Below are 27,213 nucleotides of genomic sequence, written 5' to 3' on the forward strand. Positions count from 1 at the left end.
TGCCTCCTGTGAGGTTTGAACTCACGACCCCTGGTTTACGAGACCAGTGCTCTGCCACTGAGCTAAAGAGGCGGACGTTTTTCACTCTTGCTCGGTAGCTGATACACTGCGGGTGCTCCTGCCGTACCGAATTTCTGCCAAATCGTACCTAAGACACGCAATTATCGGTGCGCACGCATCGCATACGTTAATTATAATCTATTTAATAGTCGCGATGTCCGAGCGCACGTTCGATTTGACTCCCGTTGTGACGTTTCCGTTCTGCCCTTTCCACGTCGCGTCGATTTAAGACGTTGACGTTTGCACCTTTTTAAAGGGCGGCTGCGCTTCCTCGTGGTACCTCCGAAAATAATTCGACCCACAAATCACGGGTGACGCAAAGCAGATGTCAGTCGCCACTTTCCGTTTCGCGCGGAACGTACGCACAATGAGCCACGCTTCCGAGGGGGGGAAAAGGGGGGAGGGAGGGAAACTTAAGGAAAGAGAGACACGTGCGAACGCCCTTTCCCTATTTCGGCCGGCCCGAGAGAGGACAGATGTCGCGGGACCGTCTTAAAGATTTCGGAAGGGGCGACCCTTTTCGGGAAGGGAACGGCCGAGGCCCTCTGTGAGACGCAATAAAAGGGAACTCAACGGAACGCGCCCGTAAGACCATTGTACTATTTAAGCAGATGTTATCCAATGAATGCGCAATGTATAATATGAATCGCGGACAAAGGGCACGATTTTTCTAGGGTGCCTGAGAATTTTTGCATCTTCGCCTCGTATACGTTATACCGCCGGCGTCCCGATAAAAAGGCGGCTTATCAATCCTTTTCTTTTACGCGTTCGAATCGATTCTCTTCGCTATCGTTAAATACTTTATTAATATTCCTATCGACATGGTTAATTAGTAGAATGCGTTTCGCATCGTGAGTGGATTGTTGATTAGGTTTTAATATATCATTAAAATTTATCGAAGATGGATTATTCATTACAGACGTAATTAAAATTTTCTAGTGTTTAAATCAAAAATATTAAACATAGAGAGAGGGAGGGAGAGAGAGAGAGAGAGGGAGGAAGATAGAATTGAATTTGTCACAAGTTTGATTTAATAAAACTCTTATAAGATACTTTCAGATTTTTGGTTTCATGTTTAAATGCCAAAAAATTTGGAGAAAAAGTCGACAAAAAATCTTTTCGATTTCAATCTCCACATAATTGATTTTTTCACTCAATTGAAAATGTGTTCAAAATAATTTCAAGGAAAAAAGTTCTTTTTTATTTCCCCTTTCCATAAATCAGTTCATATAAAACGACGCTGGGTAATCTACAAGTATCATCATGAAGTTGTATTATATTATTTCAATAAATAAATCTTTCAGATACAAACTGAGTTATCGTTTCACCCTGTCATCACGATGATTGATCACATATGAAATATTGCCTTGTAGATCCTTTGCGAATCCGTCGGGCGTGTGCGGCGCAATATTCTCGACGCTTGAAAATTCAGAGAATCTAATTAAAAGACCGGATGCCCCTTTAACCGCGACGAAACGTGTATTGTCTCATACGCATTCGTACGACACACGGAAAACGCAATGACGCCGCGTACTCATGTCTGAGAATACACGTACCTGAAAATTATCAGTTTTGAATCTCCTTTTTTTTTATTTACGTTACTGCCATAATCGGTTGCCATGACGTATAGTCGTGACATCAGGCGTTAAATCCTTCGAGATAGCTTGATGTATTAAGTCAATGATATATATATATATATATATATATATATATATATATATATATATATATAACAAATATAGACATATCATATTACATTAGAAAAAAAAAGATCAAGTATAAATTTTTGTGTTTCCATTCAAAGGTCTTCCTACTCCAATCCAAGCGGTAATCTTTAAAAAGATAGATAGTGATATCACAAAATATCGTGTTATTAGATTCAAACGAAGTGTTTAGATAAAGAAAGATAATGTTTGCATATTTCATTTTCAAGAACCCAAAAAGCTCCTTATTTATATTTGATGAGACGTAACATTTTAAAAACCAAGGAATACAAAAGAAAAAATCGCTAAAGCAGATACTGAAAAATTAAGAAACTAAAGGTTTCTGGTCTCATCGATCGGCTCATAAAGAACAATCGTGCCAGCTGCATCAAATACGATCTCCCTCATTCACCCACTGGGAGTGTGCCGACTACAGAGAGAGAACCCCAGCATCCACGTCTTTCGCGACGTCGCGCATTATCCTTCGGAGGAGAGGGTTTCCCGTTGGACGGGAAGCGGAGGAGTCGCGCGGAGGAATCGGCGGCCGAATGCGCCGCGGCCACCGACGACGAAGAACGACGGGACGGGCGGCGGCGGCAGTGGTGGTGGTGGTGGTGGTGGTGGCGAGACGAAGCCAGCCAACCTCCGCTCCGTACCCTTGAACCTAACAGACGCTCGCGACGTTGCCACCTCGTGCAAGTATGCCGCGCAGAGTCGGCGAAAAGAGGGGGAGGGAGAGAGGGAGGAGGAGGACGCGGGGGCGCGCGCGGCGGAGGGACACGATGTTCGTTCGGTCGGTCGGCTACGTTCGGTCACGCTCGGCTATGCCCGGTGCATGCTTTCTTCGCAAGAATTCCATGCCGCTCGCTTCTCCTCCTCCTCCTCCTCCTCCATCTTCTCCTCCTTCGTCGTTGTCGTCGTCGTCGTCGTCGTTGTCGTTGTTGAGGGCTGTCGGCTGGCTGGCGCGACGCCGAACGGGCTGACGTCACGCGCGTCAGCGTTACGCGTAGCGTTACGTAAAAAACGTGCGGCTGGCTGGCTGACTGGCCTGGCTGGCTGGCTGACTGGCTGGCGAACTCCACTCGGTGGAGCGTGTCGCCGCGTTGCGTTGCGTAGCGTTGCGTAGCCGCGCGCCCGCTCGCATAAGCGGCATTCTACGACGGCCACGTCGAGAGACAGAGACGCGCGCTCCGGCTCCGCGATTATGTCAGCCTTTTAATAACGGAGGCAACGTTTAGCATATTCACTGTCGCCGACGCTGTCCGTCACGTTTCTGCCAATCTTTTAAATTCCGAGCCAGGGCGGAGGGGGGATGAGTCCTCGCGTCTCGTAATTCATTCCGCGTTTAGCGTGTTGAATGTACACACACCGTATCGGGATCTCCCCCAAGGTTGACTCGCTCGTAGGCACGTAGATCACGTACGGCGTTATCGCGACGATCGGATGATACCGCGATTAGCGGTAAACGCGAGACGCGGACGCCGCGTTTCACGCGACGTTAAGCTTGAGTTTGCCGGCCCTTCTTACCCGGGCCGCGTCTTTGTTTAGCGTCGCGTTTAGCGCTCCACGCGCACACGTATGCACCACATACCACGCGTCCGCTTTTCCTCCCGTCTTTCCCTCCCTCCCTCGGCCGCGAGAAGAAAAAGAAAGAAAGCCAAGTGGACGTAACGTAAACACGAGAATCGGATAGCCATATTTAGAGCGCTAAACGCGCCATGCGAGAACAGCGAGATGCGGCCGGCCGCGACGTTTTTCCCTTTTTTTCTTGCCCCCTTTCTCCCTCCCCCGCCCCTCTCCCTTTTTTTTCCTTCTTTCTCTTTTACGCGACGCTGCGCCCGACTTCGTGACGTCAGCCGCAGCCGGTCGGTCTTCTTCTCGCCGGTTTTGCCGTTCGAACGTGGATTACTCGCGGAGCGTCCGAGAGAAAGCATAGACAAACATAACCCACATAGAACGGTCCCTCGAGCGCGGGGCAGGGTCAACGTACGAGACGAAACCGGAAATTCGACGTCTGCCACGAGTCGCGAGAGTCGCGGCAGACTAGGAAAGAGAGAGAGAGAGAGAGCTCCCGTTTTTTCCTCTATACCTCCCCTCCCCCTCTGCTCTCTTTCTCTCTCTCTCGCTCTTACACGCGCACACACTTTTTTCCATCGCTTACACCGTTTTTTTTTATTCGCCACGCTGTGCCGCGTTACCCGTCTTATCGGGCCGTAAAACCGGACTAACAGGACGCGCTAGAACGCGGGGGAAGAGGGGGACCTGCACCACATCGGATGTTATCGGATTACGCACGGCAGAGTTTTTTTGTAATAGCGTTTCTCTGGAGAGAAGAACATTCGTCTCTCTTTAACGTTCCCCTGCGCGATTTACGCCAAACGATCGACTTAATTGGTAGTAATTGGTTTTCGATACTCTCTGTCTTCAAGTCGACGAAAGACGGGAGGTAGAGGTCGAAAAGAAGGAGAGAGAAAAAAAGATCTAGATCCGCGCGCCGTGTGGATGCGAGTTAAGTGTACCGGCGCGAACTGGGGCAAATGACAAACCGGTTCCGAATATAAATAGAGTAACGATCCTTTTGCAAGTTGCTGCGCGGAAAGAATCCCGGTCGTCTGAAATCTGGAGGAGGTTTCTCGAATTCGCGCCAAGGTTGCGCGAAGAAATCTCTCGAACGGGACTTGCTCCTTTCGTCATCCGTCGCGCGTTCATTCGCAAGGGATCAGCAATAAAATTTCTGACGCGCGCGGCTTCTCAAGAAGACCGAGAGACAGCGGGCACCTAAACGGAGCAATAACACTGCAGCTCTCTTCGAAACAATTCAACGTTAAGCTCACTTTAATCGGGCGAGTTTCTTAAAGCTACAAGATTGCGTTTGCACGGAAAAAAAGCATTAATTTTAAGTCGACAATATTATAAAAAAATCTTCTTTAAAGAATTCGATAATCTTAAACGGATATTAATTTGCTCGCATAAAGAAATTTAGTTTCCATCGAAAATTATCAAATTCTTTAAAAAAGATCTTACATATATATAACATATATATTCTTGCATATATATAACAACATTGTTGATTTGAAATTGACGATTTGATTTTGACACTTCGTGTGCGTACATCGACGAATTGGGAAAAAAACCTCGCCCAACATTCAGATACAGCGCAACAATTTTCTCTTAAAAATTACCCTGAAAATCGTGGTAATTGTGAAACAACGTAAACCTTGAAGAATTTTACTATACTTTTAACAAAATTTACTAAAATTTTAATAAAATTAGGCAGTTTTAGTAAATTTTGTTAGAAGTATAGTAAAATTTACAAAATTTTGCCAAATTTTATTAAAATGTTAGTAAATTTTGTCAAAAGTGTAGTAAAATTCTTCAAGGTTTACGTTGTTCCATAATTACCACGATTTTCAGGATAATTTTTAAGAGAAAATTCTTTCTGTGTAGGGACCACACGGTTTCGCGCTCGTCCACGGCTACGTGAAGCGGAGATTAAACGAAACCGGCGGGCGAGACGCTTCCTCGCGGGACGCGTGATTTACACGCTCGCGAGCCCGAAAACCGCAGCGATAGAGGCGAAGTGCAACGAGGAGAAGGAGCCCATCTCCTCCTCCGTGGCCCCGGCGTGCTCCTTTATCCGCTTTATCGTCGCTTCGTCCGTGTCTCCCGCCCGCCGCCGTTCGCACGCCCGTGTGCCATTTACGAGGCAAACCGGTTTACGCTTTTTGCGAGCGGCTCGGCGCGGCGGCTCCGCGAAGAATGTTGATTTTTGCGATATATACCGCTTGGGAACCTAACCTACATCATTATCCGGATGAGAGCTGGCTGCACGGGGCTGGCTCTCGAACGTTGCGGCGTTGCACGAGTTTAACACGAAACTGTCTCCTTAGCGCGCTAACCGTAGGCCGGAATATTCGAGGAGAGGACGGCGCACCGCGCGAGGGAATCATCGTCGCCCGGCGATCTAAATTTAAACCTCTCTCGGCTGCATTGTTTCGCGAATCGCCGCTGCCCTGTCATCGGCTCGCTCTAAGGACGTCATATCTCGGAGCATTATCAATACAATTCTAAAGATTGTATAGATTATTCTATTATTGGTCGTTGAAGGCCAATAATAAGGAAGGAAGAAACATACAATAGAATCAATTATTTAAAATTTTTTCTCTACTTCTTTTTTGTTCTCATTTGACTCATGCAGTCGTTACATTTTGATAAATAACGACCTAAGTTATAGATATTTTGTAAGTTTTGATTCTAGACTCGACCAAACATTTCTCTCTTACATGTCGATGAATGTCAACGTTCAGTTTTCAATTCATCGAAATTTATTGAAATTAAAAAATTGTAAGCTTCTAAAGTTTATTCTTTTTTTCTTGATCAACAACAAAGATGTTGGTCCTGAAATCAAACGTAAAGAAGAAAAGATAATTTGATTTTTAATGGTATTACATACTTGTGCATAAAAAATGATCATATTTCGCAGTTTTTGGTAGACAAGTTTTAAAATTGATAAATCCAAATGGACTTTTGCACTACTCTAATATTTATTGGTACATGTAAAAAAGATTAATTCTTAATGCTATCATCTCATCAAATTTTCAAAAAAATATTAAAATGCTATTTAGAATCAAGGGCAAGTTAAAATGAAAAATTAAGTAACTTTTAAACCGATAAGAAAAGTGTGCTTAAACATTTAGGCTTCAGTATATTCAGATAAATATTCACGCTCGTCTGTTCAAAGATACAGTGTCACAACTCATGGGCATTATCAAAAATATAAAAATTTCATAGATTGTTCTATTATTACGTCTGTAAGAGCCTATTTCGACTGTTCAAACGAAATTGTCTCTCTAAAACGAATTTCGTAAGCCCGCGGAACATTTATATTAGCCCGTAAAAACAAATGCGAATTGGGAGAGAAGTCGATATAGGATTTGTCATACGAAACTGAAATCGAATCTTTCTGATTATCCGAGGATTTAATTTTCAGACGGTACAGAAGGTCGGGACCTCAATTTCACGGAGGAAATCCCTATCGACTTTAATTCTCATCCAACCTTCGGTTTTACCTCAGCCCATCTCAATTAATTTAAATCATTCGAAGTATCGATTCAATATTTTCGTATCATCGTAATTTTCAGCTAGAATGAAAACGGGGGGATGGGGAGGGGTTTCGAAACACCGACGAAATTCATTGCGATCATCTCTAGACTAATTTAATCACAAGGATCTTCGCTTTTACCGTCGAGATCTCACGTTATTAAACCGGAAGGGAAGAGGGAGGGGGGGAAGAAGGGAGTCTCCGAAAAACAATCCAATTTGACTTGAGAAGTTTATAGACGAAGGTTAAATTCCTCTCTATATATTTTTCGTCGGATGGGAACGATCCCACGAGACGTGGCATATCTCGAGCCTGAAATTTTTTTTTTTTTTCGTGAGGACGACCTCGCGGCCGCGAATCTCTTGACAGTGGCGTCACGAACGGAAAATGATAATGAGGCGCACAGTGCTGTAGGTTAGTGAGAACAATAGGCTCGTGTGCCTAATGAACCGGGACGCATGCGGTACGCGTGTCTGTGTCGCAAAAATGTATTTTCGGCGCCGCGGGACCGTGCGTCGAATGACGATCGCGGAAATCGCCGAATTCGTCCTCGACCATGGGGAATCGGAGAGTAGTCGCGCTCCTCCGCCTCCGCTCCGCTCGCCCCGACGTGGAATTTCAATTTCTGTCGCGCACGTGTCGCCCGCTCGCTGACCGAATCTCGCGAACGTAAATAATCGCCGAAACCCTCGTTCCCCCTCGTAATCGCGATTACGACGGTATCTTACGTCGCCGTGATGTATCGCGGATCCGAGACAGATAACTGAAGGAATTTCCACAAAATCAAACAAGACCATTAAAAAAAATCTGGGTCAAATCACTCTAATATATCAGTACCGATACACTGTAAAAAATTTTTGTAAAATTACAAACTATAATAGTGGGTAATTTTGAGATCAGCCATAATAGTTGTAAATTTTCTCGTGTCTATAATTTTGCAGTATACAAGTAAAAATAATTTAATATGTCATAACTTTGTTTACGGTGTATACATAAGTGTAAAAAACAAATTAAGAAATTATTATACAAAATTACATACACATAAAAATTTACAACTATTATAGTTGATCTCAAAATTACCCATTATTATAATTGTAATTTTACAAAAATTTTTTACAGCGTAATGAATTTATTTCCTGCAAAAACCAAAAACAGAAAATGTATACATAAATAAAAAGTAAAAATAAAATTTCCAGCAAGAATCAAACAAATCTAGAAAGTTCTTATTTAAAGAAAAATGGATTTCTCAACACACATATTAATTTTAAAGCCTCTAAATCATCGTTCGCAAACTTATTGTATGTCCAGAGAAAAATCATGAGATTCTTACAAGGAAAAAATACAAAAGATTAACTAATATTTCTTTATCTTTGTAATCATTAATGTTATTTAAAAAAAGTAAATATAAAAAACATCGTAGAATAAATAGGTCAGAAATGTAAAATTCCCGCAGGAATCAAACAAGTCTAAAGATTTTCTTTCTCTATCCATTACTTGCGTTCTGCTTGTGCCCGGAGAAAAATTCCACAAATAAATAAACACAATGGACAGATGAGGTGAGGATGAGAGATTGTGAAGTTTCTCGTATCCTGAAAATTTAACTTTCTGGACTTGCTCGTGTCTCGAAAAATCCCTCAATTTGGCTGGTAATTCTCCCTGGACTTGTCGAGATATTGATACCTCGCGTGGAGACTAGAGCGATAAAGACGCAGAGGAAGATTCTACATCCGCGTGTGTATTTCGCTCGCGCGAGAACGCGAGCCGGGAAGATCGGTGAACGACGATCGGCTTCCAACGAACGGTACGCGGTGTGCATCCCACCGTGTGCAGCGGGGGCATTATCGGCGGCGAGTCACGAACGGGTTGCTCTCTCTCTCTCTTTCTCTCGGGTGCGCGCGATCGGGAACCGGTTGGACGAAACTTTCGAAAATTCCAGAATGACGTAGTCGCGCTCTCGGCGGGTGTGCGAGCGCAGCGGGCGAAGACACGCGGCCGTGCGCTTCTCTCATTCTTTATTTACAGTTACTTACGTAACGAGAAACGAGCCTGCCCTCCCCCAACCCCTCTCTCTTTCTTTCTTTATCTCTCGATCCGTTCCCGAGGTCGATTCGCGGCTCGATCGGATTCGTGCATATGGAAGAAAGCAAAAAAAAACTCGTGCGTGCGATTAAACGTCGCGAAGACGAAAAGCGTGGGTTGCATGCATCATCACCACGTGGCACCGCGAACGGAAACGTGTCGCTTCACTTACCTTGTCTCTCCCCGTCGAGCCGTCGTCGCTACAATACACTATAGAACACTGACAAGAAATCACTGGCGGGGTACAACGACGCCGGTGAACCGCACCGGGCAAAAATGGCAATCGGCGGCGGCGAGAAAATAATCGCGCCGCGATAACTCGCGAGCGAACGCGAGCGGACACGGTTTCCCGACCGGGAAAAAAGTCTCGCGTTCGCGCGAGAAAAATAAATGCGGGACGAAAGGATCGATGGAATTTACGATGCCGTACGCGGATATCTGTCGGAATAAAACTCGATTGTTAAAAAAAGGGGGGAAGAAGAAGAAAGATTTCGAACTTATACTCAAGTGAGTAAGTTCCATTCGCTCCAGTAGTTTTATAGTCTAGTAGAATTAGCTTCAAAAAGGGCCGTTTTGGGAAAAAATTGGTAACTCAGGTTTGACTGTGCGTAAAGCACAATTAATATGCGTAGATTAAGATAGGTATGTTTGCCACTCGCAAAAAAGCTGGGGGTTATTAAAATATTACGGGTTGAAGTGAGGAAAAAGTCATTTTTTGCTTGCGCTTCGTAAACTAAAAGCGGAATCGAAAAAAGTTTCAAATAAAAGTTGTAGGTATTAAGTAAAGCTACAATAATAAATTTGGTACATTAAGATCGGTCGATTAGTTTGGTTGTAAAATAGAAAAAACCATGAAAAATGGCCATTTCTACGTTTCCTATAAAAGCTTTAACAACTATCTATCAATATGCTAACTACAGTAGCATGCAAGCAATAGTATTCTAGCCCATGTTATCTGGGGTTGTTCTTCGCGATATATTACGAAGTATGATGATGACTCGCATCCTCAATAAACGCGTATGATTATCTCGACACGTAACCCAAGATGATTATTCGTCTCCGCGAAGCGAGCGCGCGCGTGTTTTCGCACAAGCGCGCGCCGTACGTATGAAATTTCAATAAATATAAAGATCGTATTCCCGATAAGAGAGTTAAATGTACTCACGTGCGCCGCGTCAAATAAGCAACGACGGTGGAACTCGGTAATTCGTAGAGAACATCTGAATTTGGTACGTCTCTGCCGATTGCTTGGTCGCGGTTGTCTGAAAATTATAATTTATCGTTAAGCGCGGTTCTCTGGTAGAGGAAAGATTCAAGATAATATTTGGTAAAGTAAGTCCTTGAAAACCTCAAGAGAGAAAACTCTCGACTATAATTTCATTTCACTTTTGTTTAAATCTACCATACATTTTAGAATTTTTTCTTACATGGAGAGAATTTTCTCTTAAAAATTATCCTGAAAATCGTGGTAATTGTGAGACAACGTAAACCTCGAAAAATTTTACTATACTTCTAACAAAATTGACTAAAATTTTAATAAAATATTTTAACAAAATTTTAGTAAATTTTACTATACTTCTAACAAAATTTATTAAAACTGCCAAATTTTATTAAAATTTTAGTCAATTTTGTTAAAAGTAGAGTAAAATTCTTCAAAGTTTACGTTGTCTCACAATTTTCAGGGTTAATTTTTAAGAAAAAATCTCTCCATGTACTTAGAAACATGGCCGTTACTTAGAAGTGAGTTTTTAATAACTCATAATTTGCTTAAATATATTGTTACAATTTACAACATTTACAATAAAAATATATTTAAGCAAATTACTTTTCAAATTTATTATTCTAGTGTTTATTTAGAAAGTTCAAAGAAGGTATATCATTTTTTTTTTCAAATTTTTTAAAAACACTTTTACTAATTAGATAATTGACGGTCTGAAGATGCCAAAAATAGCGACACCGAGTAAGCGTGAAACATCATCGACATTATATTTTCTTTTTACCTCGAACGGAACTCTTCTCCGTTTCGTCCTCGGTGAGGCGCAAACCGCGCTCAAATCCGTCCGTCAGTTGCCCTCCGGACACCCTCCAGTCGTGTATCTCCTTCCGCAAAATGTAAATGGGATCGCTGTTGTCCACGCTGTTGGCGACGCCGGACGTCTCGTCGGACAAGCGAGTCTTGTGTTTCACGTCGTCGCGCACGATTTTATTTTCCCGCCGCGAAAGAAGCCGCCGGTCGCGGAGGCCTCGCGACTTGCTCGCGCAACTTTTTACGCCGATGCCCTTCGCGTCCTTCGAGGACCGCATCTTTTGCGGCAACGTTCCTGCGGGTGCGGGTTTTTTTTCCATCCGGCGTCGACCTCGCGCGTCGCTCGGAAGAAACATCGTTGACGGCGTGTCTTCCACGCTCGCGATATTTAGGCTGCCTGCGGGATATAAAACAGTAACAATTACAATGCAAAAAAAAAACAAATGGCAGTGAATAAGCGCGCAAGTAGTATCATATGTAAATTGGTGCCATAATAAATAACGAGGAGAGAGATTTAAACCTATAATTAAAAACCGATATCTAAATACAATTTAATTTTATTTAGTAAATCTTGAAATTCCAAACACGCAATACTAAGCATATTAAAATAATATGCGAATAATATGTATAATATTTACGTCATAAAAAACCCGTTCGATTGCAACAAATTGCATGTTATTGAGACGAAAAAAAAAATTCCTCAAATTATTATCTCGCGATAAATTACTGTGTTGTAATCTGCCATAGAATCAAATTGCAATAAAATACTTTTCTTCATATTTTTCATAAAGTATTAAAATAAATATCATGTTACACTTTCAGATTTCGTAACATTCATTATAATATTTATGTCTTTTTAAAACGAAAGGTACATGTTCGAACATGGTAAAGTAATGAGACTGATCTTTTTTTCTTTCATATCAGCAACTCCTTGAACCTATAATTGTCAATTCTTGACCTTGATCCTTCCCAAACTCCAGCTCCAGCTGGCTCTGCGTTCTTTCAATCCGGAGTGGCAACTTACAATTAGTTCGGACGTGTTTTCGTGCTGTTTGTCTGCAGGAAAATGGAATTCGAACAATAAAGTCGTGAGACTGGTTCTAAAGAAAGTTTCTCTATTCAAATATTTTGGCATTTGCGATTACCCTCAAAGTCCCTGCGCGCACTTATCCTAACGGTCCTGCCGAAGAATCGTGACGTGGACCTTAAACGCGCCAAACAACGTGAGTTCCAGAATTCCCAGAATTACGAGCGATGGCAGGACATGAGGAAAATAACTATTTGAAAGGTTCCACATTGAAGCATTTGAATGAAGCTCTTTTCACAGCTAGTCTGTAATTACTTTACTGTAAAAAATTTCGTGTTCGTGACAAGCAACGCTTTAAGCAGCCGCTTCGGATTAAAAGAACGCAAAGCCATGCCAGTTGAGGAAGAAGAAAGTTATCGAGGTAAAAAATGATCAGTGATAACAGGCTTCAAGGCTTACTAACAGAAACAGTATTATTTTATTGTCCGACCGTGTATATAAAAAAAAAAGTTACGTACACGTCAGCGTGAAAATCGCCATAACTTACAATCATGTCGGCAACGTAGCGGCGACGTAACGGTTGGCAACGGGGGGTTATAAATTTGCGGCGGTGCTGCGGCGCGAATTAACAAGTGAAACAATCGCGCGATACATCATCCCCATCTCCCTCGATATTAAAGAAACAAAAAACGAAGCTTCGTTCGCGTTGTTACGACGTGGGATTCCGCGACGAACGGACGGACGGACTGACGATTTAACGTGCGCCTGTTCCAAAGTTTGCGTGTTATATACAGTATGTTTCAGGCTCATCAAGAGAAGACCTGGACTGTCAGCTGTGTCCGGCTCGCGCTACCGTGACGAAGACAAAACGTTACGGAGATGGTCGTGCGGAACGGACGATCGTGCTACGGGAACCCAGCTGAACGGAGCGACGAACACCCCGCTCGCCCTGATGTCACGTTCGATTTTTCGCCGTGAACGTCAGCTTCGAAACAAAGATCATTGACATGAAGAATTGAGCCGTGGAGAACAGAGCCGCAGGATCGTGTCCCATGGATCTGGTTAACTTCAGGCTCTTAGGCGATCCATTTACGCTTCGATAATTTGCATCAGGTACGTAGCGTGTTATTTACTTAATTTTCGTATTTGTATGTACTGTATCTATTTATATAATTAATAATTTAAATCATTAGTGATTGAAGGGCTTCTCTTAAAAAAGGGGGGGGGGACCAAACAAGCTCATCAAAAAATGATTGATAGATTGTAGATTATAGCGTCAAATCATTCTCTAACAATGGTGTCACGTCGTGAACAATTTTGTTTCAGCAAGAATTAAATAGAAAATGAAAAATAGAAATACAAACAGATACTAAATATACAATTTTCGACAAGAACCAAAACAAGTCTACAGATTTTTATTTTTTTAAATGAGTTTCTTAACATATTAATTCTAAAACCAAAATCTTTATATTACAATCAGAGAAAAATTACTATATTTATATAAAAAGAAATACAAAATTATTTTCCGAAAAATGAACTTTTTGCACTTGTTTGGTTTTTGTAGGAAATTTTTTTAATTATAACACAGTCTATATTTTAATTGTAATTAGAAATTCATGCAAGTTATTTATAATAAAACACTGCACATTTGTTGTGCAATATGAAAAATACAAGAATCTAAATAATAGGTATATAAAATACATTAAAGCGCATGATCATGGAAAATAATCAGAAACCCATTATTTCATCCTTCCCTTATTATTATTGACCGATTGGTTTGCGAATCGTCTGAAGTAGAAGTTTAAAAAGAAAAAGAAGACCAGGACAATCGATTATATTCGAGATTAATTTCCGTCGAGAAGACAGTGCCTCTTCCTTTATATTTGGCGTAAAACTTCCTTCTTCGACAATATGTGAACTCAATATAATGTGATGATAATGAAATAATTGTTTGTCGTTTCGGAAACAATATAGCGCGTACGATAGAGGCGAACACGGGTTCTTTTCGCGCCTCGACGTGAATGCACATCTGCCGCTCGTTTTCTGCCGCGATGTCCACCGACATCGCCGATTTCTTCCAGAAAACGGCGATCGAACGATCGCTTGATCGGCACCCGGTCGGCCGTTTTGACTTTCACTGGTTCCCGCCCAAAAATTTCTCCGCGGACTCACCTTTTGAACGCAGCTGCGACTCGGTGGCAGCTGGATGTCCTAAACTCGTGCGCGAAAACGAGTTTACATCGTTCGTCTCCCTCTTTTTCGAATGGCGAATCTGATCGATAGAACGACCGGAAAAAAAACGATGGAGCGCCAGCTTCCGCCGTTTCCGATATGCGTGTCTGAAAATCCCAAATTAAGAGGACGATGTATATACAAATAACGACATCTATCATAGAAACTTGAACGATAACACTCAAGTTGATTTATGGAAGTATAAGTAATAAGGTGGCGTTTATTGAGATCTCTTTCAATCAAAAGGCTGATAGTAAAGACAAATTGATACTATTAAGTGATAAACTTATTGTTGCTGGTGTTCCACACAGCTCGACAAATGTCAGTCTTAGAAGTCAACTATCTAGATCATCAATGCCATCAACATCAATGTAAGATCCTCAGCTGAGTATATCTAAGGAAGGAAGTGGTCACCGTCAGAGATAAAGATGTTGAAAGTGTACACTGTGATTGTGATTAAATGATGGAGCTATATTTCTTCAGCTGTAACTTGGTGTAGATTCAATAGTTTTGGAATTTGTTTATGACAAACCTATACTAAAAATGCAAGGCATCTAGAATGTTTTTAGGAAAATACCTAGAAAGTAGCATCACAAAAAATTGATTTATTTACTCTTTTCATAGTTGTAAAAATAGTACGTACATTTGTAAGAACAAGCTACTTAAAAATATGATTTTGAAAACAAAAGCACAAAATTTTCATAATAGAGTTAAGTAAATTATTTTGTATATAAATTTTGTTAAAATAAGCCATTATAGATAGTTTTATAGTATAGTAAAATTATTATATAGAAAAGTGTGTTCGAACGGATCTAGAGGTAGACCAAGTCAAAAAGAAAGATTCTCACCGCCCTTAGTTTTGAGCGCTGGAAATGATTATTTTACTTGAAATCTTAATAATGTTTTGCTAAATTAATATTAGTTTTCTTGCGGAAGAATTAAGATCGTATGTTGAGCCTATTAAGAAACTTTTATCGAAAATTACTTTGGATTAGAAAATTTTTTTAAAATAGTGATTGACAAGTTTTAAAGGGAATAATAATAAAGATGGAATAATATCCTTAAAATTTGTTAAATTTTTTTAGGTAGAAGCGTTAAGTATGGATTACGAAAAGATATTATAAAAGAATAAGAGAAAGCAATCCTAATAAGGGGTCTAAAGAATTGGAGATCAAAAGGTGGTGTAGTGCGTACTTGTGCGTACGTTTTCCAGTGTGTTAGATACTAAGCTTAATGATAAGTTAGATATAAAAAAGTTACACTTTCGTTTCGAGAAGTCAAGAACTTTAAAGGTTGTAGCAAAAATAGGATCCAAACTATGTGTTTTATTTTTACTAAATATATTGTGGATGAGTGAAAAAATTTGATGGATAAAGATTATACTCCACAGGATAAACACAATTTTTAAATTAATGTAGTAGAAATTTTAAAACATAAATATGAGTTAGTAAAAGCTCAGCCGAGGCCCGATAGAGACGTTCAATCAGAGAAACTATACTTATATCTGAAGAATAAGGTATTAAAGTGTAAAGCTAAGGATGCACATGGAAATACTAAAACAATGCAAATTAAAAGGTCGTTATCTATCTCAAGATGAATTTTTAAAAAAAGCTAATAAATTTCTAAATAGCTCAGATAAAAACCTTGATGATTTTAATAACGAAATATCAAAAATTGTAACAAAAAAGGGATATACTTTAAAAAGTGATGGGGAAAATGCAAAAATAAACATTAAAGTAAAAAGTAAGAAGATCGTAAATCGATTTATCGAGCCTAAAACGAAATTTGTGGAAGTGAAAAAGAAGCTAAGTAGATCTATCTATTTAGAGAATTATATAGAAAGGCTTATCAGTTCAGGTACACGTCAAGCTGTGGAAAATCTCGAAGAAATTCTAAATTACATTTAAAAAGTCCATACCAATTTAAACTTACAAAGTAATGTTTATAGAAATAAAGCTCGTGAAGCTGGTCAATATGATCTTGTAGTAAGAATATTTGATAACTTTCGATATCGTGATAATACTAAGGCCTACCTGGAATAATTTGGTGGAGGTTATGCTGTTATCGTTTTGCTTGTTCGTGATCCTAATCGTGCTGTTGATTCAGTTCCAATTCTTATTGAACTCAAAGGAACTGGAACTGAAGGACAAGTTGATCCAAATAATGCACTGAATTTCAAGTAGGAGCAGGTGGTCGTGTCGATATGGTAATTCAAGCCATTGGTCCTTCCACTCATGATACTAAAGAATATACTCCTATAATGCTGGAATTTAAGCTTATAGAGAAAAATTTAAATCAAGATCAGCTGAAACAGAAACAGGAAGTTGATAGATTAACAAAAGAACAAAATACTGGATATGCTAAAGGTGCAGCACTGAAAACAATTATAGATAGTGACAAAATGTTTTTCATAGGCGTAGTTTTTAATCTGGGAGCTGAAGATAAAAGTTCTTTAATATTAACGAGTGATAAGATTATTCCTGCTTTCATAGTTCTATTTTTAATTTTAGTTAGCGCCGATTCTAAAAGAAAGAAAACGCGCAGTATGATCTGCATAGATTCATTTGACGAAGAGAAGATTACAAAGCAGGAAAAGAGGAAACGTGTTAAAGAGTTATTTGGTATTGAAGCTTATAATGAAAAAATTATAATCATAGATTCTCCTCAAGTAAGTATTGATGGTGGTAAAATGAATGTAAAATTCAAAGATAATAACGGTAATGATAAAGAATTAATAATAAATAATACTGTGAATATCAAGAGTATAGAAAATTATATATTGGATGAGAAAAATCTTGAAACGAAAGTAAAAGTAAGCAGAGATTGTCATAAGTGTTGGCAGCATATCAAACAGTGAACATAGATTGCATCAAAATGCGGAAAAACATATGAATAAACAGAAGTGAAGTTTTGCATATTGATGAAACGAGTCATTACAATAAAGATAAGCTTGGTTGGTGCTGGATGTTTGCTAGTAATCAAGCAAGTTTTGTAAAACTTACAGAGTCAAGAGGAATAAAAGTTTAAAAAACTAATATATGCTACAATCGTAATAGCTTGGTAGTAACCGACAGGTATGCAGTATACAATTACTTTGATGAAAAAAGTCAAATTTGTTGGGCACACTTATCAAGAGATTTCGAAAGATTAGCTAATAGTTGGAATATTGAAGTCAAAGTTCTGGGCTGTTACTTGAGAAACGTAGCCACTGAATTATTTGAACTGAAAAAGGCTTTAAAATGCGCCAGAAAGTTGCAAAAACGTACCTACAATTACTTGTAGGAGATATTTTATTTACCTGAAGCAATTGGAGCCTCTTGGGTTGCAAAAAATATTTTGAAATCTGAAAGAATCATTTGGAATTTCAATAAAAATTTAAACAATATAACCATTTCCAGCAACCAGCTGTTGTGAGAACTAGTTTTTTTCGAATGGGTTGGTTTACTGTGCAAGGTCATCTATATTTTCTTATTTTGTTTTTCTCTATCCCACTAATATTCTGTTGTTAAAGCAAAGTATCATCTAAAAAAGGAGCTTTCCTAATTTTTTTATATACTATATTAAGAATCTTGTTCGACGGGTTATTTTTGATAAGATTGTTTAAGTAATTTGTTTTGTTTCCTGCTTTATCAAAACAAAGATCATGCAATTTTTTAAAAGTAGGACAAATATTAATTCCTACTCCATATAATACCTTAGATAAATTTTTCTGTGTAAAAAGCTCTTCCTCGGCTAAGAAGTGATTTAAATAATTTTTTTTATTAAAACACAATTTATGAAAATTTATCAAAATAGAAGTGGCATTAGTCCCTGCCATGGTTAACACACGAGATAAATCACTTGGTCTAAAACCAGCCTTATAGAAATCATCTAAAAGTTTCGTTCTTTTTTTCTGGGCATTAAAACAAACGTTATAAAAATCTTTTAAAGCAGGACAAACATTATCTCTTGCTCCATGAAATATATTAGATAAATTTTTCGGTGTAAAACCTTCTCTAAAGAAATGATTTAAATACCTTTTTTTCTCTCCAGTAAAACAAAAATTATGAAATTTTTCTAGAGAATCCGCTGCTCCACTTAATATACTGCCTAAGTAACGTGGTCTAAAACCAATCTTATAGAAATCATCTAAAAATTTCGTTCTTTTTCCCTTGTCATTAAAACAAATACTATGTAATCTTTTTAAAACAGAAGAAGCACGAACTCCTGCTTTACATAATATACAAGATAAGTTACTTGGTCTAAAGCCAGCCTTATAGAAGTCATCTAAAAGTTTCGTTCTCTCTCCCTTGTCATTAAAACAAACATTATGCAATTCTTCAAAAGCATCTTTAAATTTAACCCCTACTCCACCTAATATACTGGATAAGTTATACAGCGTAAAACTTTTTTCCTCCTCTTTTTTCTTAAAGAAATGTTCTAAATACTGTTTTTTATTTCCTTGCTGATCAAACCACAAATTATATAAATCTTTAAAAGCTTTTGCAGCTTTTGCTCCCGCTCCATGTAAAATACTTGTTACATTAGCTAGACTTATTCCTTCTTTTTCTAGAGTTTTTAAATATTGTGTTTTATTTCCTCCTGCATCAAACCAAAGATCATATAAGTCTCTAAAGGCTTTTGCAGCATTAGCTCTCGCTCCATGTAAAATACTTGATACATTAGCTGGACTTATTCCTTCTTTTTCTAGAGCTTTTAAATGTTGTGTTTTATTTCCTTCTGCATCAAACCACAGATCATACAAGTCTTTAAAAGCTTTTGCAGCATTGGTTCCTGTTTTATGCAAAATACTGGACACACTAGTTAGGTTTATTTCTTTTTTTTTTAGGACTTCTAGATATTTTTTTCCTTCTCCTTTAATTAAAAAATCTAAGAACTGATAAAATGTAAATGTTCCCTCACTACCAACCACACTTCTAGCACATTTAATTTCTTCATCAATGTTTTTGTTTTGAATTTCCTGGTAACTAGATCTATTATTTTTTATATCTTCCAAAAGCTTTTCCATTATTCTTTTTGTAATAAAGCCAAATTCATGAGATTCTGACCAACGTAACGCTATTTCATGTAATTTGTCGTAATTATATGGAACATTAGACTTATTTATCTCATTTTTAATAACACTATTCAAATTTTCCCTATTAGGTTGGTTGACTGCAAGTATTAGCTTATGTAAAAACTTCTCTTTTATGTCTTTTTCATTCTCACCAGAAAGTCCCCCTTCTTCTTTTTGCAAAGAAGGGGGAAGCTTTAATAGACTCAAAAGTTTCTCTCTTGTTGTTTCTTCTTGTGCAAATTGATAAAGGTTGTTCTCATTTATACACGAACAATTTCTTAGAATTTTGTACTTTTTCTTTCGAATATCAATACTGTTAAATTTTAAAGGATAAAAATCTTTAGATCGCCCTTTTTTTAATATATTTTCTTCTGTAAGATCTATGCTTGCATCAGTATAGATAATAAAATATCTTATATCATTTTTTAGTCCTTCAATAAAAAAAGTAAAGTGCTTATTAATAGAAAACATATCTCTTTTTCCCTGTTGTTTGGAAGGAAATAACTGACTATAACCAATACTACTATTTGTAGTATAAGCCTTTACATAAGTAACTCTACCTCTATAATTGATAGTAATGTTATTAGATATACCATCGCTTTTTCCTTCAAAATTTACAGAAAACATGTTTTTATGCAAGAACATGGAATGCAAGAAGGACATTAATAGATTGAATTCATATGTAATTCCAGATATACAGTCGCTAAGTTTTTTATGCTTTTCTAGAGTTGTTAAGCCACATAATACTTTTTCTTGTAATGCTATATAATCATCTTGAACTTTACTGTTTTTTTCTATTTCACTTCTAACAATGCTGTTCATTTCGTCTCTATTAGGCTGATTAACTGCAAATACTAATTTATCTAAAAATGCTCCTTTTATTTCTTTTTCAAATTCTTGAGAAAGTTTTCTTCCTTTTATTACTTTTTGCATAGCAGGCGAAAATTCTAATCGCTTTAACAGTTCTCCTCTCGTTGTTTCATCCTGTAAAAATTGATAAAAACCACGCCCTTGTATATTATCACCTATAAATAAAAAGTTTTGTAAAATGTCACATTTTTCTATATTTATTCTATCAAATTTAAAAGGATAAAAATTTCTGAATCGTTCTTGTTTTAATTTCCCTTCTTCTGTAAGATTCAAGCCTGAATTAGTATAGATAATAAGATATTCTATATCATTTAATAAATTACCTGATTTAGATATTAAATGTTTAACAAAACTATTGAAGTAATCATTAATTAAAAAAAAATTTCGTCTTTTTTTAGTAAATAATTTAGCATAACTAATATCATTATCTATATAATATTTGTCTACATGTTCAATTTGTACATGAATTGACTTCTCTTCACGGCAAAGAACAATATTATTAAATTTATCAATTTCAGAATTTTCCAATGCTAATAACAATGAAGGATATTTATGTTTATATTTCAACTTTCTAAGTGCGCAAAACACTGACAAGTCTAATCGGTACATAAATCTAATCAAAGCATGAGGAAGATTACTCCTATATTGATTGGTTTGACAAGGATTAAGCAATTCGTCAGGCATATCCTGCCTAGATTTATCTTGTAAATCATTAGGCAATTCTGTGTCTTCGCACAGCCTCTTTGACACATCATTTGTGTCTGTAACAGAACGTTTCCGTTTGCTTGAGCTAGGACCAGCTTCAGGATTTTTCTTAGCCGAACTCCTCGAATGACTACTTTGTTGGGGTAGTTCTAGCATATCGTAATGGCTTCGAAAGCTCTTTGCCTAACATAAAAAATTCTTTTGGTTTTTTATTATCACTGTCCTATTATAACAAGGCAGCAAAAAAAAGGAAGTTATTTTGACAACTCACTATATGAAGTACTCCCTCTTCTCTTCCTCTCCTCCTGTCAACCTGTTCTTCTCAGCAAGGGGGGACTTGCGGCGCCTCTCTCTCTCTCTCTCTCTCTCTGCCACTCTCTCCTTCCTTCTCTCTCTCTTTCTCTCTCCTTCTAGAACATTATGTACAATGTGCCAAGAGATTGCAATAGCTACAAATCAGTAGTCAGTATAATTCGATAATTTAATACTACTAATAGCCCAGTATCATATCACAAGATACAAATTTGTTGTTTTTTAAAACAAGTTCTAATTCAGTCACTTGATTTGTATTTCTTCAAGTCAAAATCTGTATTTACTAGATTTTTAATAATATTTTTGCCGTAAGTTTACCTTGGTTTCTCTTTACTACTCTCAAATAACTACATTAACTTAGCATTACATATTACTAAGAACTTAATATCACTTTAAAAACATCTGTGAGAAGTGTTCGTTTTGGAATGGGTCTATCGCTAGATCTGTGCGAACTTTTTGAGATGGTAACTTTATTATACCGTAAAATCAGCTATATTAGCTCATTTTCTCTAAATTTACATACGAACTAATTTGCTTAAGTTTGTTGCAAAAATTTCAAGGTTCTATTTTCACAACCCTATTTTTACGCAACGCATTCTTATATACATACTTTTTTGCGCTTTTGAAGAAAGTAAATAGATTTTTTGTAATGCTGATTAAAATAGTATCTTTCCAAAAAAACCGTTTCCGCAAGGCAATCGGGGTGCATTATTCGTCGGACGACCGTTTGCATGGCGGTTTGAAATTTTATTCAAACGATCACGTTTGCCAACCTCAAGAATCGAAACGCCGTTCGCGCAGGAAATAGGTTAAGATCGCCAAGTCAATAAATAACGTAATAAGGAGAGAGAAAAAAGATTGAAGTTGTTCTTTTCTCGCAACGAAGATGTATAAAAATAAGAATAAATACAGCTTATAGATGATAGTAGAAAACATATAGGAATTACAGGATTAGTCGCATTTATTTTTACCTTTGTTGTATCTTCCGGCGTCCCTAAAACACCTCAATCGCGACCGTACGCCACCGTACACACCAGTGGCGCTAGATTTGAACAGCCAGCACCTTCTCTTTCCTTCTAATAACCGATTTGCAACAGACACGACGAAAGCGACCGAGCCGGCCCGAGACCACGACTGACTTGTGTGCTCGGCGGAGCACTCGAGGTGCTGGCGGTGCTGCACTGCTGCCTGTGTTGGCAGGTGTTGGGGGCCCAAATCCTACATCACTGTCGTGCGCACGTGCTCGTACCTAACCTCAAAAGAACCCGATGCAATATTCACCGATTCACGAGAACGTCGGGAACGCGCCGAGAACGTAACGGGGAAGTCGAGAAAGACCATTTCACGCAAATATTGATTAACTATGGCGATGCAAGTCCCGACTGACGTGGATGCCGATCAGATTAAGTCTGTATGTATTACCAGCGTTAGAACGATATCGTTGCTACGCTATAAGCAGCTCTTAAAAGCGTACGAACGTTGCGCGAGTTATATTTACATTCGTCTTCGACGAGACGATGTAAATGAACTGCCCCGCACACACATACACGCGCGCGCGTGACGTAACCTGAATATTTGTTGTTCTGCAGTTTCGGGACTTTTTAGCCTCGTATAATAAGCTCTCTGAGATTTGCTTTATCGACTGCGTAAGCGACTTCACGACGCGAGAGATCAAAGGCAAGGAGGAGAAGTGCGTCCTGAACTGCATGGAGAAGTACCTGAAGATGAATCAGAGGGTATCACAACGTTTCCAAGAGTTTCAAATGACTGCTAATGAGAATTTTCTGGCTGCCACGAGACAAGGTCAGGCGAATTAGTTTCAAAGTAGAATCATAGACGAAATGTGATCTTGTCACTTTTATTTGAATCTTTTTGGTGTAATCATCAGATTACAACCGCTGTAAGTTTCTTGAATACCTCTGTTTGATAGGCTGATTCATTCAACATCTAATAGATACATGTTCAAGATAAAGTTTTTATTTTGCAGTTAAGGAACATTGACTGTATAATAAATTGTACTCTATAATATATTGTAATATATAAAACATTAAACATGTAAAGTATGAAAGGGATGGAGTTGTACATGTTAAATATATAAGTAAACTTGTTTGATGTATTTAATATGAGTGTGGAAGTGCAAGTTTGATTCTGAACCACATAGTCTTAGATGTACTGTAATCTTTTTCAGTTTTATATAACATTTGCATATAAATATTACATTTTTTACAATATAAATTTATAGTAACATGAATAACTATATAAATTCATTTAGTAAGTAAAAGTTGCAATAAAATACTTATATATATTACAATTTCTGTAGAATCTTTTCGCATCATGTCATGTGAATATTAACATTTTTCTAAATTTCAATAATACATAAGGATGTTACACATAAAACGTATATATACGTGTATGCATATATATACACATTTCAGAAAAAAAAAACTAAATATTTTTCATATTTATACATACATACACACATGTAAATAAATTTAACTAGATTTGGAATGTCCAAAATCAGGAAACTTTGACTTCCCTTGTACTTCAATGTCCATACTTTCGCTTTCCCATTCGAATGAAGAAAATGTTTGTACATTCGCTTGTATCGAGCCCATATTGCCTTGTGTCTGATTTATGATCTGCGAAGAGCTGAAGCTCGCGGTGGAGATCTGAGGTTCCTCGGTTTGCATCGTCGAGTCCGAGTTCGGTGAATTCGGAGGTGTCTTACGCAGCCTCTTGTAGTCAGAGAATCTGTTCAACGACACTTGGTCCACGCACACGGCCTGCGTGGTGTGCCGCGTTTTGTACAGTATCGGGCAGCCTTGATCGCCTTTCATGCTCAAACTGTATAGATTCGCGAGCCGACGTAGCTTCTCCCGCTCGGGTTGCCGCATGGGATGGAGTCTCAGCTCGCTCTGAGTAGGATCCTGCAGGAATCGCGAGACTTTCTCGTTCGCCGACGTTATGATGGAGTAGCCGGGCTTGTTGTCGACGTGACGTCGCCCGGCGCGGATCTCTCTGCCGCTCAGGCCCTCACGAATGCGTTGTATTCTCTGCCTGTAGTTTTTCTTGGCCTCCGCAACCGAGTGCTCGCCGTGCAGCATTATCTGGAAGGTCGAATCCGACGTGGCTTTGTCGTCGCTGGTGCTCTCCCCGTCGTCCCGCCAACTTGACTCTCCGATCCAATCGGACTGTTCGTCATCTCCTGCAGATATTACATGTATGATTTGTATAATGTGTGGCATAACGCAAGTCTACTTAACTAAATTTTTTGTACAATCTTCTCTTTTTCTTTCATTTAGTTTGAAAAGAAAAGAAGACGAATTTAGCTGTGCAAGTTTAACTAAAAAGAACAGGTTTATTTAACACTGCTTTCGAGCGCAACCTACCTTCTCTGTCCTCGTCGTTGGTGATGAGACCCGCCTCCGAATCGCTGGACGAGATGCTCGAGCTGGATATACGAGAGCAATCCACAGTGTCCTCGCCTTGTATCTTATCACGATTTTTCGGCTTTGCATTTTTGGTCGGTTTCGGCACTCTCATCTCACAGTCTATCGAACGCTCCCTGCACGATCTCTTACGTTTTCCGCACCTGCAAATGTGAAAATTGAACGAATCATTGTTGTGCATGCGTACAAATTGAAAAGATAAATAACTAAATTTATTTCCCTACCATATGGCGCTGTATCTATTTTTACAATCGCTTCGGAAGATACGTTTTTTCCCACCGAACGTCGAAGCCGACATAATCGCCATCGCTTGGGAGGTGGACGCGTTAGAGTCGGAGTCGATCGCCATCCTCTTGAACTTCCTCTTGCGTCTGATGTTCGTTCTCGGCACGAAGTTCTCGTTCACCGAGTCGCTCTCGATGTTACTGACGTTGTTCAGGTTCGGAAAGTGCGCGAAGCGTTTCGTCTGATTGGTTTCGTCGCTGTCCGACTGGTACTTCGTGACATTGGCAGTTTTCGGAATGCGAATTTCGCAAATAGAAGATGAGCTGTCGTCCGAGTGCTTGCTTGTGCTTAGAGCCGCTGCAAAAGGGAAAACATTATCGATCAAACGTCGGTACAATTGACATTACTTTGACGTTACACGTTACTTTGGTTCTCGATCACATGCAGTCAATATCTAACTTCCCGATGCTGCGGGGATTCGTTTCTACAAAGATTATCTTGACGCCGACCACGTGCCTCGCAGAGGTGAAACTGTAAATTACTGGTTGCACAGGACACGCTCAAGACACTCCCTGTCACTCGTATTTCATTCTGACGTTTCGTTCGAGGTGGGTATTTTCAAGTTCGTATCGGGATCGTCGTTCCTTACACTTACGAATATTGCCCGTGGAGCGGGCCCGCCTCCTGATGCCCCATCGGCGCCTGAGATTCGCGCTGTTGCTGCTCTCCTCGAGTGCCAGGGTCAAGTCGTGCACAAGGGCCTCCATTTTTACTCTTAAATCCGCCGGTACAGCCTTCAGAACACGCTCCATTTGAAGGACGCGTTTTTTGCTGCAAAACAAAGCATCGGGGACGGTAAAGGGTACTCTACTCCTCGGCTACGCCGCGTGCGCGTGATCGACGTTCGGTCGATTTATCGCGAGCGTGATTACATGGCGACCATAACTCTCGCTCCAAGTGACAAGTCACCGAGTTTCTCTCTCTCCCGACGCGTCGACATTCAACGCTCTCGCGGATTTCTAAAATTACAGCCCGATGCCGCGACCCGCCGCGTTCCCCCATTTCTCTCTTATCTCAATTACAATTTAATTATCGCTACGTTGAGATTCCCGTGCGTACGAGAGATATACGAGTAATGCTTGCTATTCACATCTGATCGTTTCGTTACGGCGTAGTGGACGGTCCGTGCCGAGCGACGACGACGACGAGGACGACGGGCGATGCGATTAATTCGCGATCCATTCTCGGGCGATGACGGGCGGCCTGCTGGTGATCTCTGTCGTTGGCGGGCGACGGGGAACGACGCGGCGCCGAAAAGCGGCGATGTCCATCTCCCGGGGCCGGGGACGCATATACGTCCGCGCGCGATACTTCAATCGCCGAGGAGGGGATCAAAACAAATCGTTGCGATTGCGTCGGGGCTTTTAACTCCCCGTCGCGGCGTGTGTGACACAATACGTAACATCCTGCCCGCGCGCTCACTCTCTCTCTCTCTCTCTCTCTCTCACCTCTTACAAGTGACGTCCATGAGTCCCGTCGCCTCAGAGCTGCCTCCTCATTGTCGGAATCCCCGGTTCGCTCCGTCCAGGTTGAATGACAACAAAAGGGAGGATCGCGCGACGTCTACGTGAATGTAACACTTTGGAAGGCCTGTTGTCGCGGGATCGCCGACGTTATTTTCCACCGTGAAACATGTGTGTGTGTTCTCGCGCCCCGAGAGGCACGGTGAACGGTACGTTTTGATCGACGTCGGTCGCTTCATGAGAACCCGTCTCTCGCTCGATCGGAGGAAAATCTCCCTCCTCTCCGCTCCGGTCGACTGCTTTGACATCTGTCCATCCGTTTGTTATACCAGAGAGGAGAGGAACCTGAGAGCGGCCACCGTGGCTTTTTTCATGCGACCAATATTTGACTAGCATCAGCGCCAAACGTGGATGTAAAGCCCGTTCTACATTAATTGCAGTCGCCAGTTGCAATTTGCAACACTCAATAAATGTCGAGCTTTAACTAGAAACTAAGCGCCTATTGGATGTTGCAATTCGCAACTAGCTGCTTGCGATTAATGTAAAACAGACTTTACATCCACGTTTGGCGCTGATATGCTAGTCAAATATCGGTCGCACAAAAAAGGTCGCGGTGGCCACTCTCAGATTCCTCTCTGCTGTAACTACAAAAGTTCAAATTAATCAACTTTTACAGATACCTTTATCGCCTCTTTAATAGGTTACTAGTCTTTCAACTTCTTACGTTTATGGTTATGGTAACATTCTATTGGACCCGCGCCCTAAAGGTGCCTTTTCACGCTGACGCTTGACGCTCATTTTCAGCGTCAAAAGACATCACGTGACTAAAAATGACGAATGGGTAT

The 27,213-nt window shown here is 39.7% G+C and overlaps 3 protein-coding genes and 1 non-coding gene across 5 annotated transcripts in view; 1 reads left to right on the forward strand and 3 right to left on the reverse strand.

Moving 5' to 3' along the window:
* Trnat-cgu lies at positions 1-72 on the reverse strand. The gene has a single exon. It is a non-coding gene; the product is annotated as a tRNA-Thr (tRNA).
* Positions 1-16,377, reverse strand: part of LOC105830393 — a 79,271-nt gene extending 62,894 nt beyond the window's left edge. Inside the window, exons 1-4 of the mRNA XM_036289926.1 lie at positions 16,262-16,377; positions 14,169-14,335; positions 10,944-11,366; positions 10,109-10,205 (exon numbers count right to left, since the gene is read on the reverse strand). Of these exons, the coding sequence (XP_036145819.1) occupies positions 10,109-10,205; positions 10,944-11,325 (479 nt within the window). The 5' untranslated portion in view covers positions 11,326-11,366; positions 14,169-14,335; positions 16,262-16,377. The remainder of the gene's footprint in view (positions 1-10,108; positions 10,206-10,943; positions 11,367-14,168; positions 14,336-16,261) is intronic.
* A 6,002-nt stretch (positions 16,378-22,379) lies between these two features.
* LOC105830519 (mitochondrial import inner membrane translocase subunit Tim9) lies at positions 22,380-23,287 on the forward strand. Its single transcript, XM_012669886.3, has 2 exons — positions 22,380-22,582; positions 22,761-23,287. Exons 1-2 carry the CDS (start codon positions 22,535-22,537, stop codon positions 22,986-22,988), a joined length of 276 nt encoding a protein of 91 aa, XP_012525340.1. The 5' UTR covers positions 22,380-22,534; the 3' UTR covers positions 22,989-23,287.
* On the reverse strand, positions 23,183-26,647 carry LOC105830518 (G patch domain-containing protein 2-like). 2 transcript variants are annotated; one of them, XM_012669884.3, is made up of 5 exons: positions 26,354-26,647; positions 25,501-25,676; positions 24,845-25,202; positions 24,561-24,763; positions 23,183-24,376 (listed from the first exon to the last, which is right to left on the reverse strand). In XM_012669884.3, the coding sequence occupies exons 1-5, from the start codon at positions 26,371-26,373 to the stop codon at positions 23,664-23,666; spliced, it is 1,470 nt and encodes a 489-aa protein (XP_012525338.1). In that variant the 5' UTR covers positions 26,374-26,647; the 3' UTR covers positions 23,183-23,663. The 2 variants fall into 2 exon arrangements, with proteins under 2 accessions (XP_012525338.1, XP_012525339.1); XM_012669885.3 differs by lacking the exon at positions 26,354-26,647 and adding an exon at positions 25,996-26,307.
* Between the last annotated feature and the right edge of the window lie 566 nt (positions 26,648-27,213).

Source organism: Monomorium pharaonis, chromosome 7, assembly GCF_013373865.1.
Source record: "Monomorium pharaonis isolate MP-MQ-018 chromosome 7, ASM1337386v2, whole genome shotgun sequence".
NCBI classification, from domain to species: Eukaryota; Metazoa; Arthropoda; class Insecta; order Hymenoptera; family Formicidae; genus Monomorium; species Monomorium pharaonis.

Excerpts from the sequence above, each read along its gene's own strand:
- LOC105830519 (XM_012669886.3), top strand. The coding sequence starts at position 22,535 with ATGGCGATGCAAGTCCCGACTGACGTGGATGCCGATCAGATTAAGTCT. Across the intron at positions 22,583-22,760 it reads ATGCCGATCAGATTAAGTCT|TTTCGGGACTTTTTAGCCTC; the intron begins GTATGTATTACC and ends GTTGTTCTGCAG.
- LOC105830518 (XM_012669884.3), bottom strand. The coding sequence starts at position 26,373 with ATGGACGTCACTTGTAAGAG. Across the intron at positions 25,677-26,353 it reads ATGGACGTCACTTGTAAGAG|CAAAAAACGCGTCCTTCAAA; the intron begins GTGAGAGAGAGA and ends TTTGTTTTGCAG. Across the intron at positions 24,764-24,844 it reads AATAGATACAGCGCCATATG|GTGCGGAAAACGTAAGAGAT; the intron begins GTAGGGAAATAA and ends TCACATTTGCAG.